The 21,699-nt window shown below is 37.5% G+C and overlaps 2 protein-coding genes across 2 annotated transcripts; both read left to right on the top strand.

Moving 5' to 3' along the window:
* Positions 1 to 4,029: 4,029 nt before the first annotated feature.
* On the top strand, positions 4,030 to 9,033 carry rps6 (ribosomal protein S6). Its single transcript, XM_026273728.1, has 6 exons — positions 4,030 to 4,133; positions 4,613 to 4,744; positions 6,270 to 6,480; positions 6,991 to 7,137; positions 8,602 to 8,759; positions 8,894 to 9,033. Exons 1-6 carry the CDS (start codon positions 4,128 to 4,130, stop codon positions 8,987 to 8,989), a joined length of 750 nt encoding a protein of 249 aa, XP_026129513.1. The 5' UTR covers positions 4,030 to 4,127; the 3' UTR covers positions 8,990 to 9,033.
* Positions 9,034 to 9,168: 135 nt separating this feature from the next.
* On the top strand, positions 9,169 to 21,651 carry smu1b (SMU1 DNA replication regulator and spliceosomal factor b). Its single transcript, XM_026273304.1, has 13 exons — positions 9,169 to 10,322; positions 10,732 to 10,942; positions 11,071 to 11,223; positions 11,864 to 11,974; positions 12,061 to 12,138; positions 12,236 to 12,364; positions 14,244 to 14,363; positions 16,428 to 16,544; positions 17,243 to 17,370; positions 19,386 to 19,512; positions 19,607 to 19,774; positions 20,220 to 20,372; positions 20,609 to 21,651. The coding sequence occupies exons 1-13, from the start codon at positions 10,297 to 10,299 to the stop codon at positions 20,705 to 20,707; spliced, it is 1,620 nt and encodes a 539-aa protein (XP_026129089.1). The 5' UTR covers positions 9,169 to 10,296; the 3' UTR covers positions 20,708 to 21,651.
* Positions 21,652 to 21,699: the final 48 nt, after the last annotated feature.

Raw genomic sequence — 21,699 nt, 5'->3', positions numbered from 1 at the left:
TGTTGAAAGACAAACAGAAATAAAATTAGGATCAGGAATTTGAATAGTTGCATTGATACCTTGTTCATATTTTTACAACAAGGACAGAAAAACTAGTTGTAAATGTAAAATCCAATTTCTGTATCAGCAGAAGAGTATTTGCAGTCTGCAGAGGAGATCTGCTCTGAGGCATTGCCGTTAATTACAGGCCCTGAAGACGTCTGGGAAGTGTTGATTTTCATCATTAATAAAAGGGACATTGTACATTGAACACAGTATGTCAGATAATTCAGTGAGAAACTGAACTTTTACATTTAAGGCCCCACTCATTTTTCAATCTCCTGTCTAATTCTGAGACATAATAATGTGGATTGATGATAGTGTTATTGTTCTGTTTTGTTAAATGTTCTTTCGATCTCTTTAGAGTGACTTTAGTGCTGATGTCGTGACACAATAATTGAAAGCTTTTATGGCTCTGTCACCCCATCGGGCCTACTTTTACACTTTCAGCCCTGACACAAATCAGCACTTCTAGTAGAGTAGAGATGACAAGCACAGGAACATAATGTGGAAAATATCATTTGAAGATTTCATTCTGAAAAAGAAAGACACAGAATTAAAACAGATCGACATTTTCACAGACTGTGATGACGCATTTCCACAGTTATTAACATTGTAAATCTAGCATTTTTTTTAATTGTAATTTACATTTATAAACACTTCTTATCTTGGCATTAAATTACATGAAACTAGTCAATGCTGCTGTGTGAGTGGTTCTAATACAAAGGCTGATGGAGTGATGGCAAATTTGACTTTATTTTTTCTTCTAGTTTTGTGGACATTCACACAAGTGTTTCAACATTGCATCTACTACTGATGAGCACAATCATATTTGTCTGAGTTATCACTCAGGTTATTTTACCATCGATTTCAGTGTCTTTGGAAGGAATTTGTCTTTCAAGCACATTAAAATGCACAAATTCACATTATTTATTATTAACATGCAATGCAGACATTCCCAAACGTTTTTTGTTGATGTCATTCTTTCATCAAATATATTTACTTAAAGTACCCCTGAGGTTACAAAATGTAATAATTATCATGTTTGCATGTTTAAGAGTCTCTGACATTGATTAATGGTTACATGACATGCAGGTAAAGGAAGTGTTTTATTTATTCTATGTTATTTTAAAATGATTTATTTTATTTTTATGTAAATTTATGTTGTTCATTTCAATGAATGGAATACATTTCCTTACTTTTTATATTTTTATACAAATATGTTACAATATTATCCAATCGAAAACAATGTGTTAAGTAAGGTCAAAAGTAATCTAAAAGTAATCTGAATATATTACCTGAAATGTGTAATGTAATGGATTATGTTACAAACTTCAGTTTTTGTCATGTAATTTGAAATCAGTATACAGATTACAATTTTCAAGTAATTTATATATATATATATATATATATATATATATATATACAGTACAGACCAAAAGTTTGGACACACCTTCTCATTCAAAGAGTTTTCTTTATTTTCATGACTATGAAAATTGTAGAGTCACACTGAAGGCATCAAAACTAGGAATTAACACATGTGGAATTATATATGGAGTTATATACATAACAAAAAAGTGTGAAACAACTGAAAATATGTAATATTCTTGGTTCTTCAAAGTAGCCACCTTTTGCTTTGATTACTGCTTTGCACACTCTTGGCGTTCTCTTGATGAGCTTCAAGAGGTAGTCTCCTGAAATGTTCTTCCAACAGTCTTGAAGGAGTTCCCCGAGAGATGCTTAGCAATTGTTGGCCCTTTTGCCTTCTGTCTGCGGTCCAGCTCACCCCTAAACCATCTCGACTGGGTTCAGGTCCGGTGACTGTGGAGGCCAGGTCATCTGGTGCAGCACCCCATCACTCTCCTTCTTGGTCAAATAGCCCTCGATGCCTTCAGTGTGACTCTACAATTTTCATAGTCATGAAAATAAAGAAACTCTTTGAATGAGAAGGTGTGTCCAAACTTTTGGTCTGTACTGTATATATATAATTATTAAATGAATTGCAGTTACATGTGATGTCTGTGCTGAAATGAAAACTCAAACTTCACATAAAATCTAGACTATTGAAGACCTTTATGTTGCGGAGCATTAATTTATTTTATTATGGGTTTCATTCGAATTGTAAATGTACTTTTTATTAGGCTGTTTTTAACAGTAGGCTACTGGCATATTTAATTTTATTTATGTCAGTTTGTGTAGGCTATTGGTGCTATGGTAATTTTTTTTTTTTTTTTTTTTTTTGCGAAACATGCATGCCAATAAATGCCCTACTTTAAAAGAACTAAAGGCTAATATAACGCAATATGTCTTAGGCCTACAGTATCTCGGGTCTTGTGTCTTTGATGTCTGCGAAGGTGTCTGTAACATTTGGTTTCACACCTGATAAAGCAAACGCCGCTTGCCCTGACCTCGCATTTGTCCTGCGACCCTCCGTGTTGAGAACATGCGCTCCGCTCAGTTTATTTTATTTTTTACCTTACAAATGCAGGTATTCGGAATATTCTTTCATTCACGTTTTGCTAAAAGGTATGAGTCGCATCCCATTGGTGGATCTCGTGAAATTCCACAACCCGATCCAAAGGGGGTCAGCAGGATTGGACTTTCGAGAAGGCCAGGGAGGTTGGGGAATCTGACTCAAGAAAATGCAAACGAACTTTTGCGTATAAACTCGCAGAACAATGGTAACATCTCCAGACCAGCCGTGAATCTAGCTCACAGGTCATCCTCTACGAACGCGAAAGGATTCTGGAATCAGTTCATGTTTCGCGGGAAATCAGGCTTCAGATTCGTGCTGCCGATTAATTACGTAGAAGTCCGTCAAGAAAAGTGTCGCGCGCTCACTTTCTCGCAGGTAGCCACTGTCTGTGGGCAGGGGATTTAAATCTTAATTTATGCATTTTTAATACTGCACAAACAATGTTTTATTTTGTAAATGTAAAACAGCATTTTGTATTTCACAGAGGATCTTCCATGAAAACTGTGAAACGTTGGAGGTCCAGAACAACGTGTGTTTCGGGAAATGTTACACGGCGCCCTCTCGTGGGGATGAAGGAGGCTCACTTTCTTGTTCTGTCTGCACACCGGTTATCATCACTTCCAAGACTGTGAAACTGAAATGCACTGACAACACAGAAATGATAAAAGTTGTGAAAATAATAGAAGACTGTCAATGCAAAATAAAAGAAGGACAACATTCACATCAAACCGGTCCTGTGCTGGTTGACCCAAGTGTTCACCAGTATCCTCAAAAGCGATAATATAATAATTAATTATGACATTAATTGCCTATTACTTTGCTCTAATCATTGTGCATGCACTGGGTGAATACGTGAAGTTACTGTCATATCTAGAACAAAAGAAAAACAAAATGTAGGCTAAATAAATAAAACCAATTATAAAAAAAGTGTGTGAAGTGTCATTGCTACATTGTTATTTCTGGTTGCTGTTTAATAGTAAATATTTGATGTAAGCATATTTGTACATTGGTTGTGCATGACATAAACCGTTGAATCTGAGCACTGGAATTAATTTATATATATATATATATATATATATATATATATATATATATATATATATATATATATATATATATAAGAAGTAAACATTTCAGGGGAAACAATACAGTTGTTATCTCTGACAGATATAATGCTATATTTGCGATTAAAAAAAGATTACGCAATGATTATTGATCTAAAAGGTGTATTTTGCCTTATAAAGTTAACTAATAAAAAATATATAGCATTTTAACGTAATATAATCATTTAAATATTTAAATAGTAATGCATTACTTTTATGTCAGCATCAATAACTTACTAACATGCCCGTTTTAACATCTTCTATGTTTCTATTTTTTTTTATTAATAAAATATTTATACATTCATAGTTATGCCATGTAGCTTATATTTCAATATAAAGCTTATATTTCATGTGTGCAAACACTATTTTGCTCTAAAACTGTAACGTACGCGTGCTGTTTCCAAACGACAAAACATATTCTCGCGATAACCTGGAAGTCTATGTGAGACTACGAGTCGGATATCCGGTCTCTTTTCGGTGGTGGACTCAGGGCGAGAAAGTCCTCCATAATGAAGGTACGGGGACTGAAAAAGTGATTTTACAAGTTTTATAGTTCACAATGTGCTGCAAATATCGAATGAGTTCCATTTCTCAGTCTCAAAACAATCCGATGGACTTTTGATAATCGAGCTCGGCCCAGACAGTATGAGGGATGGATGTTGATTTTATGTTAGCAGTACAGCGGTGGAAGTGCGGCAACATGGCAGCGCCCGCAATAGACGTGCAGTGAGCACATTAGACAACTATGAAATTATTGCGAGCTACGGTTTATAAGTCAACTTAGTAGCCATTGTTGTAGCTGTAATGACAACGTTAGTACACGTTCTAGCAGATCGGTATCGAGTGTCAAACTATCATCCACTCCTGTCGCATTAGCGCTTGTATAGCTATCGTTAGCAGAGACGTGTCAGATAAAGACCTCACGGTTATAGTTGTAAGTGCAGCACACAGCCTAATAACCTTGTGTTGTTTCTTTTTTTACTTGTTCGACTAGCTCAATATCTCGTTCCCAGCCACTGGCTGCCAGAAGCTGATAGAAGTTGATGATGAGCGCAAACTGAGGATCTTCTATGAGAAGCGCATGGCCACAGAGGTAGCAGCAGACTCTCTGGGTGATGAGTGGAAGGTGAGTCGTTACAACTTCAACCATCATCTCGTGTGAATTTCCAATATTTTAGTGTTTCATGTGAAGCGGAAAAGTCTTAAGTTTCATGAAGTCTTGATTACAAGGGTTCCCTTTAACCATTGTCTTTAGTTTAAGACCAAATATGTTGAAATACACTAAATTACTTTTCAAATCTGAATGGATTTTAAACACTAGGCATCATAGTCTTGCTAACTTTGAAAATGTTTACAGAAGAAAAGCTGGATGTCACACACTAAACCAGTGGTTCTCAATTCCAGTCCTCACAACCCACCGCTTTGCACATTTTGTGTATATCTCTTGTCACTTAAGAGATTTTTACTTTTTGACCGGAAGTGCCCTGCAAAGTGGATTTAACAGATTATTCCACTATGATTCCAGTTCGAAGGGAGCATATGTGTTCCATTCAAAGGGCAAATATAGTTTCTGTGACGTGAATTTAAATTGTATTTATTTACGGAGGTATATTATGTAACGTTTAATAGTAAGTTTTGTCTGTGTTCTGAAGTGAAGTAAACCTCAATTTCCTGTGGTCATGGAGTAGGGAATCAGTCGTAACCGTTCATCCATGCAGCTCTTTGCTTATAACCTGGTTATCTGAATCAGGTGTGCTAAACAGCTGGAATACAACATACAGCTGGAAAGTCATTACAAATTCAACAAATTAATGCATTAACATGATGAATGAAAAGTACATTTTAAAATCGACTGAAAATGCCAAACATGCTTTGCTTGTTATCCACTAATTAGATTGAATCATAGTCTGAAGCAAAAAAAAAAATCTGTGCCTTTTAAACACTATGCGGATTACTGTGAAATCTGTCAACTTTGATTGGTTGCCAAATGAGCTTTATTCATTTTTGTGGCACACCAGCAGTTCCTTTTTGGCTGATCAGTAGCTTAAAAGGAGGGACAGTGTGGTGCCAAAAGCAACAGTGGAGCTGCAATCCGGATAACAAGCTGTTCATGATCTAAGTGGCTGGTTGTATTGCATGGCTCTGTCATACTTTCTTCAGTGTATTGTTTAGAGAGTTGGGATAGGTGCTTTATGCAAAGGTGTCCAAATTTGTTCCTTGTAATTGGGGCTTCTAGTTAAAGTTTTTTTCACGCTCTCGCTGTTAAATTTGGACTGTCTCAAATCTGCAGAATGTCTCAGACTTTCGTCCAGACTGTTCTGAAGATATCTGGAGAAAAGTCGTGTAGTGACTGGCCTTAAAATGGCTCAAAATATCAAGCTTGTTTAATTTCCTCTGAATAAATGTAGTCTGAAGCTCTGTGCTCATTATACACTACTTGATTTTCTGTGAAATCTGTGAACTCTGCCCAAAATCTGCAACTGCTTTTGACATTAGACAGCTAGCACTGACTCCTCCAGAGTACAATTTGGGGCAAAAGTCATGAAGTGTATTCCAAATTTAAGTGGACTTGACAACTGCAATATTCACTATGCTGTACTTGTAAACTTCAAACTGACATTAAAATTGACACAACTGTGTTTCTCTTGTAGGGCTATGTTGTGCGCATCAGCGGAGGCAATGACAAACAGGGCTTCCCAATGAAGCAGGGTGTGTTGACCCAAGGACGTGTGCGTCTCCTTCTCAGCAAGGGTCACTCCTGTTACCGCCCTCGCCGTACTGGTGAGCGTAAACGCAAGTCTGTCCGCGGCTGCATCGTTGATGCCAACCTCAGCGTTCTCAACTTGGTCATTATCAGGAAGGGTGAGTATAGTTAGAAGGTTTAATTGAATATGTAGATTGTGGATCCACATTGTTTTAAAAATTAATTTAGGTTGTCAAACAGCTTCCAGTCCAATTGACACTTATTGTATGGTCAAAAAATATAACTGAAGTCAATGGAATCTGAAACTGGGATGAGCAATGGTAGAATTTTCATTTTAAGAGACATTTCATTAATAGTGCAAATGAACTTCGGATTCATAGACGGCACACCAGCAGACCCTTTTGGTTTGATGGTAACCTCAAAGGGGGGACAGTGTGGTGCCTAAAGCAACAGTGGAGCTGCTAACGGATAACGACCTGATCATGTTCTTAGTGGCAGGTTGTACTGCATTGCTCTGCCAAAACTATTGCTTTGCATTTTGTTTGCAAATGAGAGTAGGTGCTCTATGCAAGGGTGATGTGATAGAAACGGTTAAGCTGATCTTGAATGTCTGCACCTTGAATGGCCTGTTCCATAGCATCTGTTTGATAGACGTTCCTTTCCTTCAGGTGAGAAGGACATTCCTGGGCTGACTGATAGCACTGTCCCTCGCCGCCTGGGACCCAAGAGGGCTAGCAGGATCCGCAAGCTCTTCAACCTTTCCAAAGAGGATGATGTCAGGCAGTATGTGGTCAGGAGACCCGTCACTAAAGAAGGTATCACTGCTTATGCTTAGTATTTCTCATGTGTTGTAAATATTGCGTCATGAGATTGAGAGGGGTGCCAGCAGCAGTGGAGCTGCTAACTGGATTACTACCCCATTCGTATTATGAGTTGTATTGAATTGCTCTGTTGAACTTTCTGCAGTGCATTGTGTACAGAACTAGTATAGGTTCTTACATGCATTAAAAGGTGTCCAAATTTATTTGTTAAATCTTTGTGATGCTGGACTTTCTATTAATAACAAGCCAGAGGGAAAACATTCTAGAGTGATGTTTGTTTGGAAATGCAGATTGGTTGTGCATAAATAGTTGGGTACCTAGCATGATTTCCAGCCAGATCCTCATCTCTTTAAGACCGCAAGAAACAATTCATAATATCCTTTTAAAGCTTAGAATCTCAGAGTTGTTTAATGAATGTTATTTTGATAAACTCTAAATGAACGCTTAGCATTCCCTCTAAACCGAATTAGTTAAAAATTACAGATATTTTTCAAACCACTGCCTTGATTAAAAAAAAATAAAAAATTATAATTTGAAAGCTTAGAGTCTAAGCTTTACTCTGCATGTAGCCACTTTGATTAACTCCTACATTGTGCTGAGTTATGTGGATAATTTTTTTTTCTCCATAATTTATGAAAAAAAAATTGTGCCATGCACTGTCAGAAACATCATAAAGCTCAAATAGTCATATGTGAGCCTGGACCACAAAAACAATCTTAAGTCGCTGGGGTATATTTTTAGCAACTTTTGATTACTTCATGATATCGCCACAATATAATTCTCATACAGCACATATGTTGGGGAACATAACCAAAAGAAAAGAGTGTGTGTGTATATATGTGTGTGTGTATATATATATATATAATTTTTTTTTTTTTTTTTTTTTTTTTTTATACATTTTATCACCCATTTCTCAACATTAATTTAGAAAAAAAAAATACAGAAAGATTTCTATCAAACAGTACCTACCTTTTCACTACCCTTGCTACTGTCTTGGAGTTATGAATCATTCTCTTTGTGAAAAAGTATTAAAATGTCCCAAGGGGGTCAAGAGCTAAACAAAGAGGCTTTTATTACAAAATACTGTAACTTTGCATTTTGGATTAAAAAAAAAAAACTTTTTATTAGCCATTTCTCAGCAGGAGAATGTCCAAATGAAATATTTTTCCACAATACCAACCTTTGGAATCCTCTTACTACAGTTTGAGTTTTGAGTCATTATTTTAGTGTATGTAACTCAGAAAAAGCATCAACTTCAGTGAGGCAAAATTGCCCTCTGGGCTTATAGGGTTAATAAGGTGGTTATGTTCTGCTGTTTGTATGGTCATAAGTGGCTTCTCACCAGGTGTTCAATATCATGTCAGCTTGATTCGTTTACCTGCATCTAGTTCATATCTAAAGCTATGGACCTTAAGGGTTTTAAATGTATCCAGAGACTGATCATGCTCTTTCTGACAGGTAAGAAGCCCAGGACTAAGGCCCCTAAGATTCAGCGCTTGGTTACACCCCGTGTGCTGCAGCACAAGCGCAGACGCGTTGCTCTCAAGAAGCAGCGCACACTGAAGAACAAGGAGGAGGCTGCAGAATACACCAAACTGCTGGCCAAGAGGATGAAGGTATGTGGCTGCTGTTTTTATTATGTGAATAAAGTTATATTGACTTCTGAAAAAGAAACTCCTCAATTGAATCTTTATTACTGAAAAAGCACATGTTCTGTTGTAAAAGCTGACTGTCAATGTTCTTTTTATAGGAGGCCAAAGAGAAACGTCAAGAAAAGGTTGCCAAGAGACGCCGTCTCTCATCTCTGAGAGCTTCCACATCCAAGTCCGAGTCAAGCCAGAAGTGAGATGTACCTCACAAATAAAACATGATTTTGTTTAACATTCTGAATGGTGTCCGTTTTATTTTTTATTGTTACCCTGTTGTAAGGTAGTGTGTTTGTAATGAGTTTAATTTTGTCAGTCTACTTGTTTTGGCCATTCTACATTTATTTTGCAACTGTAAGGGAAGACGTTAAGGTTTGTCAGTCAAGATGACTTTAGTCAGGTGTCTTCTAACCAGTAGTTTTAAATGAATCATAATGGGTTTCATGTGAAGATTCTGTTAGAAAAGTCCAGATTTAACCTACATTACCAAAATGTAAAAAAAAAGGTAAATGGTTTCAAGATCAAGCACTAAGGGGAAATCCTTTAAATGTTCATGCATGTAGAAAACCATTTCTATTGAATAACTTTCCCAATATGTGCAAGACCCCTAAAATAGTCTTATATCCTTTTGTTTTTTACTTGCAATGTCTGGCAGAGTAAACTAATTCTCCCTGCGACCAGAGGGGCGGTATGTGAGCACATTAGCTAGACACATGGAAGGCCATTTAGCATTCAATCCTGTATGCTAACAGGATCTATTTTTGTTAATTGAAGCCAGTTCGTATTTATATATATTTATTCTCTCTCTCTCTCTCTCGCTCTTCCTCTCTCTAGCTAAAATTGAGTAATTTATAAAGCAGATTCTTAAATTCTTTGGAAAGCAACAACGAGTACAATTACTAACATATACTTCAGTGCAATAACTAGTATGTTACAGTTAACATAAGAAGAAAAAAAACGGTATGCTAGTCACTGATGAAAGCCTTCGTAGTAAATTGAAAATAAGTAGCAGATATGTTAATAGGGCTTGCCATGCTGGGATGCGACACCTTTGATGTGTTCTATATTCTGAATCGATTACTGTTATAAATCTAAATCTTACTGTTAATTGCTAATAAACCAAAGCTTAATTAAAGATGACGAGCGTCTGTACAGTTGCGTTCATGTTGATTGATTGAACCATATTCATTGTGGTACTTCTGATACATCAGCTTTGTGGTTTTGATGCACCATCTGCCCGCACGCTCTCTGGGCACCTGATGTCAACGTTGCGGGTTTTTTCCCCTATTAATTTCTCCAGACGCGTCATTAATCCGCCCTCCCAAAAATCCGCAACAATCTGTGAGAGGTTTCCGTGATTTCAGACGTGTGAGCAATAAATACAACAGCACGTGTATTGGGCGGTCACGGCCACGGTGTTCACGTGGCTGAGGATCAACACGAAGCAGCGCTGTTGAATGTTGGCACATTACACATCTAGACGCAGACTTCGACAAACCTCGCAGCCATGGACCTCGAAGTGGAATCAGCAGAGTAAGTACACCGTTATTCACTTCACCTCGAATGAAAGGGATTCTGACGCTGTAGTTGATCGTTTACGAGTGCAGAATATAATACATATACTTTATTATGGACGGATAAACTTAATGAAGCTTGTGATTTTGAGTCATTTTTGTAATGGCACCAACTGGATGATATCGGGGATCAAATGCAATGTCAATATAGTGTGTTAATGTTTACTTATCAATCAGTCGTTGTGTTAGACAAAAGTTTAAAGTAGAATTTAATTTAAAAAAAATCAGTCTACGTCAGCGGTTTTTCCCCCATAACTCAAACAGCTAAGTTAATAAAAGTAATTTCGATTAAACTGCAGTAAATTACAGATACCGTTTAGTTGATGTTTTTGTAAAGCTCCGGTGACAGCATCCGTCGCTCTTTGCAGCGTGATTCGTCTGATCATGCAGTATCTGAAGGAAAATAATTTGCACCGCACTCTGGCGATGCTTCAAGAGGAGACAGCAGTCTCTCTTCACACGGTCGACAGCATCGACAGCTTCATCTCCGACATCACCAACGGCCAGTGGGATATAGTGCTGCTAGCAATCCAGTATCTGAAGCTTCCTGACAAGCTGCTCATCGAGCTGTACGAACAGGTAAACAAGTGAAGGAACACCTACAGCTTTCTCAGAAAATAGAAACTTGCAGCATGTCAACAGCAAATTAAATCTACACGTAGACTCTTAACTTTCCAGAAGTGAGTGATGTCTGGTTGTCTGTGTAGATTGTGCTGGAGTTGATTGAGTTGGGCGAGCTGGGAGCTGCTCAATGTTTACTAAAGCAGACCGACCCCATGATCATGCTGAAGCACACTCAACCTGAGCGCTACTCGCACCTGGAGACCCTCCTCAGCAAGCCGTACTTTGACTCGCAAGAGGTACATGTTCAAACTGTAGTAACCGGATTAATGAATGACTGAGAAATTAACATTGGGGAGTTACACTCCAGTGCAGGGGTTGCCAGACTTTTTGCTCAGCTGAACCGTTCAAATGTAAAATATATATACATTAGATTTTAAGCTATTATTTTAATAAATTATCTAATCACATTCACGTTAGGAATATATATTTGTAATTCTAAATTATTCAGGAAAATATGATTTTCTTATCAAAGTGATAAACAGTTTTGTTAATGAGTACGCTCTCCTGAATGTAACAAAATAAAATCAAACTAATATATATATATATATATATATATATATATATATATATATATATATATATATATATTTATTACATTCCTTGAAAAAAAAAACATACTGATATTTATGTCTTAAATTCTTAATTTACAAACATTTAAACCTGCACACTTTTATTTGAACGGAATTCTGTAAACTTTTCTATCAACAGAAATGTTTGAATGTTTAACTAAAACGACTGGAAAATGTATCATACCAGAAGCCTTGGACATTCAGGTTACAAAAGGCATCACCCACTCTTAAAAATAAGGTGGAAAAAAATAAGATATGTATTTTTGTCTAACAATGATTTGTTTTTTGTCTTGCCACTGGCCTACAGGCATATCCAGTGGGCAGCAGTAAAGAGAAGCGCAGACTGGCTATTGCTCAAGCTTTTGCAGGAGAGGTCTGCTTGGTGCCACCTTCTCGTCTCATGGCTCTTCTGGGCCAGGTTTGCTAACTCTTATGTTTTTTTTTTTTAACTAACCTGTTGCATTCTGCTGTATTGCATGCATCAGTTATCCTTTGTTTTTACAGGGCCGTATATGTGAGGGTGCTTTATACAGGTTACAGGAAACCAAAGCACTACGGCAGTTTGGCTCATTAGCAATGCTGGTGAGTAAAAAAAAACCTCTTCTACTTGAGCAGTGTTACCTGGCTTCTTCTTATTCGACTTTACATACTTTACTTTTCCCCCACTTTGTCTGTGAAGTCGCTGAAGTGGCAGCAGCACCAGGGTCTCTTACCTCCAGGTATGTCTCTGGAACTGTTCCGGGGGAAAGGTGCATTGAAGGACATGGAGGAAGAGCGCTTCCCTACTCAGCTCAGTCGCCTCATAAAGGTGCTGTAAACACAACACTGTGATCTCAGTCAGTTTACCTGTTAGAGAAAATAGAAATGAATATTCTTACTGTTTGAAAAAGGTGGTGCAAATGTTTTAATACAATAATAATAAAATGATGGATGTTATTCCTATCTGCATTACAAGGAATCTTATCTGAATACTCTACATGCTACAGGGCTCAGCGTACGCACATTTAATTGCTTTTGTGACCTGAGGCTTTCATCTGTATCTTGCACTCTCTGTGTTCTGCCTTACTTGCTTTAACACCACACTTTTGGATTAATATCAGCATGCAATTTTTGGGAGGTTTATAGTGTCCCAGGGCGGGCTGGTATTTTCTAGGTTAGCGATCTCAATTTGGGATCCAGGGTAGAGTTGTTCCGATTCCGATACTAGTATCGGAAATATCTCCGATACCACAACAAATTCTGGCATCGGCATCGGCAAGTACATGAACCCATATACCGATCCGATACCATTTTCTTAAAAAAGACCTAGTTATGACCGCAAGCTTTGCCTAACCGCTGCACGGTTCTTCTTCGCTGCTCAGAATGCATTGAAAACACAGGAAGTTGTGCTGTGTTGCCACAAGCAACCCCTGTTTAGAGCAGCGAAGAAGAAATGAAAACGCGTTAGCAGCCCTTATCTATATATGACTGGATCACTCATCACATTCTAAACTGCCAAAAGACAGTGAAGCCGCTACTATATTATAGATCAGTGGTTAGCAGTATGTCTCTGTAGTACCGGTAGTTACAGACTCTCGAGTATATTCAGTACCGGCAACTGCGTTCAGTCGCTTCCGTGTAAGTCAAAACGCAGGGCTCCAGACAGTAGCCGAATATATACTAGTGTCTGTGAATATTAAACTGCAAAATACTATTTAAATATTACTCCCGCAAAATCTACATCTCTGTGGGTGACTGGCACAGATGCGCGAGAGCTCGCTGTTTTGTAGTCTCTGCTGTGTGTCATGAGGACACGAACGCATAAACCGTCACTTCATGAGAATTTACCGTTTCATTTGAGAATACTGTCATATCATAAACACAGACACTCAAAGATCTTCATGGCAGCCCATTAAAATAAATGTTTGGTTTACATGAGTAAATTGACAATATATAAAGCTACTGTTGTAGCCTACAGTAATAATAATACATCTCTATAATAATAATAATTATGCCTAGATGGTTGCTTGTTTTTTACTTGTTTTTTACTTGTTAGAGATTATCTGATTAATAATCTTAATAAATTAATCTTTTTTTATATTCCTAGACTTATTTGTTGCAGTTTTTTTATACAGTTATATTGTAAAACTTAAATACCTTTTTTAGTTTGCGGTGTTAGATTTTTGGCTGCATTTGAAGTGCTTTTTTGCATAAGAAAATAAATAATACTGTCAAATTCATGTTAGATAATAAAAATACTGTAATAAATACAGTAGTTCACCATGTATTTGTTCATGTTTTATTGAGGGATCTGTCTGAAGCACACCATAAAAAAATTCTAGCAATTTACACAGGGCTAGTAGTATATACAGCTGTATATACAGATATACACCCAGGTATCGGATCAGTACTCGGTATCGGCCGATACCCTGAGCTCAGGTATCGGAATCGGTATCGGGAAGAGAAAAAGGGTATCGGAACATCTCTAATCCAGGGAACCCCAAGTGATCTCAAAGGGGTGCTGGGATGTCTGCAAAAAATGTATAGAAAATTATTCAAATAAAATGATTAAAAACATAAAAATTTTTTTAGAGTGGTCCGAGTTAATGCATTAACTAAAAACTGCTTTGGAACAATATTTATAATGCTTATTAATATAATATATATATTTTTTTCTGTTTGTCCATGTGTGTACATGTATGATACAGTTTGGGCCAAAGTCCCATGTAGAGTGTGCGCGATTCTCCCCTGATGGACAGTACTTGATTACTGGATCTGTTGATGGTTTCATTGAAGTCTGGAACTTCACCACTGGTAAAATTCGGAAGGTGAGTATATACTGCCCATCAAATAAATGGTATTTCATATAAGTTATATATAATATTTTTATGACTTTTTCTTATATAATAATTATGTAATATATATATAACTATATATATTAACTATATAAAATATTTAGAACTGATCAGACGTTTAGAATAAATCAGATTTTTTATATTTTTGAAAGCAGTCTCTAATGCTCACCAAGACTGCATTTACATTAAAATGTAATTTTATTCCTGTGATGGCAGAGCTGCATTTTCAGCAGCCGTTACTCAAGGGTTCAGTGTAAAATCAGGTTCTTCAGAAATCATACAAATATGCTAATTTCAGCATCAGGATTATTTGATGAATGGACATTTTAATGAGCCATGTTTATTTGAAATAGAAATCTTTTGTAACATTACAAACTGTCACTTTTGATCAATTTAATGCATCTTTTTTTTTGTCTACTCAAAGCTTTTAAATGTTAGAGTATCGAATGATCTTTGAAGGATCGTGTGACATGGAAAACTGTAGTAATGATGCTGAAAATGTAACTTTGACAATCACAGAAATAAATCACATTTAAACTAAACATTAAAACTCGTAGCATTAAACAACAGATTTGACTGTATTTTTGATCAAATAAATGCAGCCTTGGTGAGCATAAGAGACTTCTTTCTTTTTTTGACCCTTAATTATTCCATACGTTTGAACAGTAGTGTATATTCTACCATATATATCCTATCATGGATGGGGCCAGTGGAGACTGCATAGCAGAGGTGAAACATGAGAGTACCTGCTAAGGTTGAATACCAGCTGGGCTGCAGCGTTCTGGATGAGCTGACGTTTGATTAAATGTGCTGTGAGTGAGCCGCCGCAGCCAAGACAAGAGCATGCTAGGGCCTCTAGATGAATCTCATGATTCTCTGGTGAGAAATGTGTGACTCTTCAAACGTTCTGCAGGAGGTATCGTGTTTTGCCTTTTGCTAGTATGTGGGCTGTAAATGAGAAGTCTTTGTCCAGTGTGACACCAAGGTTTTTGGCACTCTGTGTGGATGAAATCAGTGAGTTGTATATTGAAATGACAAGGCACTGGCAAGGGATGAACAGCAGCACCTCGGTATTCAATATATTCAGCTTTAGATGATGGGCATTCATCCAGAGAGAAATGCTTGCCAGACAAATGATTAGTGAGGGTACTGTAACTGGTTGTCAGAGGACGGGGAGAGATAATTAAATTGGTTACCATCACCATAAGAATAACAGAAAGCTGTTAACTCCAGTAAATGATTTGTTGTAAATACAATGAAACAATAAACTCCTTGCATTCTTTAAACAAACTTGATGACTTTCATTTGCCTTTTGATGAACGACTTATATAATCACTGTAGCGCACCTGATTTATGGAGTGTAGCAGAGAGGGTTGTCTTTCCAGCAGGTTCTTCCAAGGCTCTCTGACAAATATGCAGAATTTTCACTAGAATGCTTTGAAATGTGATTATATAAAAAAGTAATTCTAGACAGATTCAGTCTATGTTCATCTCTATATGCTATATATAAATGCACAGCTCAAGAACATCGTCTCCTTGATGCGTGAAAGAGGCAACGCACGTATGCTGTCCTAGGCCTGTTTTGTGGGGGCAAAAAATAAATGTGTGGCTTAATTTTTTTTCTGTCGGGAGAGCCCCGGTTTCAAGTAAAACCTCAGAGGTATACAATATGGGTCACCCTAACACTCTGTGACGTCTATCGGGTTGAGCTGAGGCAGTTGGGGCCGAAAATAAATGCTACCCTTTCTCACACATGGACTTCCACTACTACTGCGAATTCTGAGTGTACAGTATGAGACTCGGAGTGATTTGGTTTTCTGGCTGTTTGTTGTGGTTGGTGCTTTTCTTTCTGGTAGACATAAGAAAGTGCCTTACCACTTCAATCAACCCATCATTTGGGTGTATTTTCTTATGGTGTTTCATTCCATACCCAGGCAATGTCTAAAACCTATTTTCTTTTTTAAATATAACATCATCTTGTGTGGTTAAATGTGATGTGTGATGGTCGGCCTGTTTGTTTGTTTCTTGCACGACTAGGATCTGAAGTACCAAGCTCAGGATAGTTTCATGATGATGGATGATGCTGTTCTGTGTCTGGCAGTAAGTCACGACTCTGACATGATCGCATCTGGAGCTCAGGATGGAAAGATACAGGTATGGCCCCTCACTTCACTGATCAACTTCCCACTTGCAGTCTACTGTATGTTTCTAATTGTGCACAGTCTCTAGTATTTGTCCATTTGAAACTATCATTTATATTTTTGGAAATTTCAAATCAGAAATTAAAACTTGAGTGAAACATTATTGTCATATATAGCGATAAAGGTATTGATTTGAAAGCTAGTAGAACTTGAACCTATGTTCTTGAATTCTAGAAGTAAGAAAAACTGTATTTTTGGTTCAGATAAATCAGCCTTGGTGAGATGACGTTAAAAAAGCTCACCAGCCCCTTGATGCTTTTCAGCGGCATTGTAAGAAACCTCAGTCTCAGGGGACAGTAGCTCTGAAGGCAAATGTTAATTAAACCCTGTAAGCACTTATATATGTAGTCTTTTAATCACACAGCATCTGATTACAGTTGTGACTGCAGTCCATTATAAAACGAAGAACAGTAGAGTAACTGATCTCTTTGATTACTTTGATCTACTGATCTATTGATTAATTATTATCAATTACAAATTATTATTTGAAAATCCCTTGATTCAGTATTTCATGGCACAGAAAGCTACAATTTATGATAATAATGATGTTTCCATTTAGACCTCACTGCACACCTTCAGTTGAGTTGAAGAGGTTTTCCTTACCTCTGTTCAGTTTGTTATGTGATAAGATGTATCATTTTGTTATTCCAGGTTTGGAGGATTCTGAACGGGACGTGTCTGAATAGAATAGAACGAGCCCACGACAAAGCAGTCACCTGCGTCTGCTTCAACAAGGACAGCAGTCAGTTATTAAGCGGCTCCTTTGACCAGACCATCAGGTTCAACATATATTGCAAATCTGACTCTGTACAATTTCATAACTGGTGTTCAATTTTAGATTGTGTTCTGAAGATGGATCTGTTATCTAACTCCTGTCATGAAATTCAGCAAAAGAATCACACCAAGCATGACCATGACTGATCATTGTTTTTCATTACTGATTCCTGGTGTAACTTGCAAATAATCTTTCACACTCCTAGTATTATATTATATCATATGAAGGTGGTGTTAAATTGTAATTACTTAAGAATTTTATTCTTAAGAATATTTTGTGAATCTGGCCACAGATTTTGCACGTGCATTACCCAGGTTGTTGTTAATCTTAAAATAATTGCTTTGATTTTCTTGCTAAGTGGACGGAAAGAGATTGAAGGTAGAAAGCCATGTAATGGATCTCACAATAGGAGCATATTGTATGCATAAGAAACAAAATGATCACTTGCTATGCAATAACAAGTGCCAGTAGGAACAGTAGGATACCTTATTGAAATCTTTTGCCATGGATACTTTGTAGACAGAAAAGGTGGGAGAGGAGGAGGAAATGTAAAGTCGTGGTCTGGGTGTTAAACATCATTAGGAATATTCCGTCACATGCCCAGATTCAGCATCTCTCCCTCTCTCGCAGACCAGACTGCAGTACTTCTTCAGCTGGGTGTCAGTTCTAGGCTCTCGTGGTGCATGTGGGTGGAAAGAAGCAAGGATTGGCCACGTGCTTGAGCGAGGCAGCACGCACAGATAATGGGTTTCTGTTCCTTGCTCAGCTACCCATACAGCAGCGGACTGAAGCAGACGTTTTGTCATTCCAGCGCCTTAGCTGGATTGGGAACGGGAGGGGCGGTGAAGTGGCAAGCTGCTCTGCCATTGGCCACTTATTGATAAATACTAGCCCCTCCCCTTTTGCAATAGATTGGATTTATGCTCTCAGTAGTGTATGATACACGTGATTGCCAGCCTGGCTTTAAAAATTCTGTATAAAAGGCTACCTTTCTTGTTTGTTTTTGTCATCTTTGGATCATGTATGTGTTTGGAAATCTTTGAATGAGATGAGTACATTTGAGGGGTTTGGTATGGTGCACATGGCAGTATAGATGTGTTTCAGGTAACATGTTGTATTTTTGTTTTGTTCTCCATTGTAGACAGAGAGATGAGTTAGACCGAATTGAAACGAATCAACGTCTAGGTATTAAGAGTCGTCAGGAATATTCCATCACATGCCCAGAGCGAAAGTCTCTCTCTCTCTCTCTCTCTCTCTCTCTCTCTCTCTCTCTCTCAGTCCTGACTGCAGTAGTTCTGCGGCTGGGCGGTAGTGCTAGACTCTCATGGTGCATGTGGGTGGAATTTCATGTGCATGAGAGGACAATATTTTTCAGTAAAGATGGTAGAATCACGTTGAAAGGTTTAGTTTTTTGCTGTCTTCTAGTATGACATCGATGCATGATTTTTATATTCTCTGAGATCTTTGATGCTAATGATTAATTGATTGACATAATGTTGCTTTTTGTTTTATAGTACTTGTGCTTTCATGTGTTGCTTTGTTTTGTTTTGCTTTGCTTTGGTTTTTGTTTAGGTTCGTTTTGTTTAGTTTATAGCTCCTTTATTCATGCTTTATGTTTTAAGTTGATACAATCCCGTTGTAAAATGCAGACAAAAGTTGTGTTGTTTAACTCTCTTCATGCCCTATTTTATTTAGTTTTTGTGTTTGTATTTTGCTTTTTTGTTTTGGGTGTCACTCTTTTGAACAGGCTTCCTTTATAAAGAAATAAGTTGAATCTGTGAAAATGATAAAATCACCTTGTATATATTGCAGACAAAAGCTGTTGTTCTGCATTATGTCCTTCATGTATGATTTTTAGAATTAAAATTCTCTTTGACAATGATTGATCAATGACATCATCACATGATTTGATTTTGTTTTGTTGTATTGATTTTTTTTTCTTACTCCTTTGCTAAATCGTCACTCTTTTAAAGAATACAGTTGTGGTTTCATTTCTAACTTTTGGATTTCTTTGATCAGGCTTCATGGTTTGAAATCAGGAAAGATGCTGAAGGAGTTTAGAGGCCATACGGCTCATATAAATGATGTCATCTTCTCACACGATGGCCAGCATGTCATTAGCGCCTCAGCAGATGGCACAGTAAAGGTAGGTGTTCACACTGTGGCGAACAACTTGCAATAGCCTATGCATATGTACATTTATTTTTGTGGATTTTCCTTACTTAATTGTCTTTTTTCAGGTCTGGAGCATGAAGGCAGTGGATTGCACTCACACAATAAAAACCCCTGACATTCCTGATGGTACAGACATCACTGTTAACAACGTTGTGCTTGTCCCAAAGACTCCTGAGCACTTCGTGGTGTGCAATAGGACCAACACGGTGGTTGTTACGAACATTCATGGCCAGGTGAGAACAAAAATTAACCAGTCTATACTGAGCAAGATACTTCTGCATCCTCCTCATTATTATTTAAAAAACCTTACACTAGAGTGAAACCTACGGTAACTGGTTTTCATATTCGGCATAAATGGCACAAAATAACACAAATAATGAATCAGAAACCTTGACTAAAGGCTGGATGTTGAGCAGAAGTAAAAAAACTAAACAAAAAAGCATCAAACTTCCAATGCAGTTTGTGAGGTTTGCTAAAAATAGCTACGCACTTATTATTCTGACCGTCTGATGGCTTATAAGGCGTACCCTTTTCAGCCTTCTCACCCACTCTTTTCTTGACGTATTTGATGACTCACTCTTGCACGCTTCTTGGTACTCTCTGAAGCGTGCCTTTACCCACTTGCATTGCACTTTCACTCTCTCACCCTCTTGTCCCCCTCTCTTTTTCCCCTCCCAGGTGATGAGGAGTTTCTGCTCAGGCGTAAGAGAGGGGGCAGACTTTGTTTGCTGCACGTTGTCTCCACGTGGAGAGTGGATTTATTGCGTGGGAGAAGACTATGTGCTGTACTGCTTCAGCACCATCACTGGCAAACTAGAGAGAACCCTCACGGTACCGTCCGCCCTCACAGCACACGCTGCATAGCCACGAGATCTGTTTTAGTCTGGTGAAGTGTGATAGGTTCACAGCTGAAGTTGTCTTCTTCTGGGTATTCCAGAACAATTGGTATTTATAATCCAAACACCGGCTGTACCTCTAATAGTTGGTGATCTATATCAAGACTGAAGATGATATAAAATGAACTCTGCTTTAAATTAAACAAGTGTTTGTGTGTACATCCTCCACAGGTACATGAAAAAGACGTGGTTGGCATAACTCACCACCCCCATCAGAATCTCATCGCCACATACAGCGAGGATGGCCTACTCAAACTCTGGAAGCCTTGAGAGTTTTATGTTCAGGAAATGTGGTATTCCTGCACACACACACAAACACGTGTCTCTGGCTTTATACGCCTGCTATGACATTGGTCTTCCATTCAAAGCTCTCAAAAAGATTTATGTTCCTGTTGAACATTAGCATCATACCTTGAGATGAAGGACCTCTTCGACATCTGAAATTAACTACATCCAATTATGGTTATACTAACGTTCCTCTGAAGTCTCTAGTGGAAAACAAGAAATACTGCATGGATGTACTGGTCTTTTATTATAATTAAGGGCTTTGTGGTATTGTCTGTGATAATATCTGCATGCAAGATTTAGCCCGATTGACATTAGTGTGGTAACTGTACAAGGTTTCTTTCCAGACCATTCTTTGACATCTTATATGTGAATGGATTTTCTTTGATCATTTTGGCCAAAGACAAATAGTGTGTACTTGCTCATAATGTGACCTTGCACTAGTCTTGGACTCAATGAGGACATTTTCCACCTATGTGTACTTGTGTACATTTAGAATTCTGATATGTTTAGAATTCATATGGTACAATATTGTGTTGATTATAACGGTTTAGTGTGTTTTAACACTCAACCAAGCACATCTACTTGTACTGCATGCGGGTGAACATATTATGCAGTTACTGCAATACTTATGAAGTAATCAGTATGGTTTGTATTCTGATAATTACAGATTATTTTTTAATCGAGGGTATTCACAGTTTTCGTTGAATATTGGTATAACACTGCTTTACAGTGTAAGTCTCTGAGTATCTTACTGTGTTGGTAAATAACGTGCTGTTATTGCTGCAGTTTAATTCAAATTCAAGCATGAATAATTCATGACAATCTTTTCAAGAAGATTTGTCATTAAGATGCATCATTAACTGGTTAGATGTGTGCTTGATATTTGCAGTAGATCTCCAATAAAGCTGTAGAGACATCTTGATATACAAAATGTATATTATGATTTTTTTTTTTATACAAACAAGAGTAATGTT

Source organism: Carassius auratus, chromosome 1 (genome assembly GCF_003368295.1).
Source record: "Carassius auratus strain Wakin chromosome 1, ASM336829v1, whole genome shotgun sequence".
Classification (NCBI taxonomy): Eukaryota; Metazoa; Chordata; class Actinopteri; order Cypriniformes; family Cyprinidae; genus Carassius; species Carassius auratus.
The sequence above is the reverse complement of the archived record's forward strand: the minus strand, read 5'-3'. Positions and strand labels throughout refer to the sequence as shown.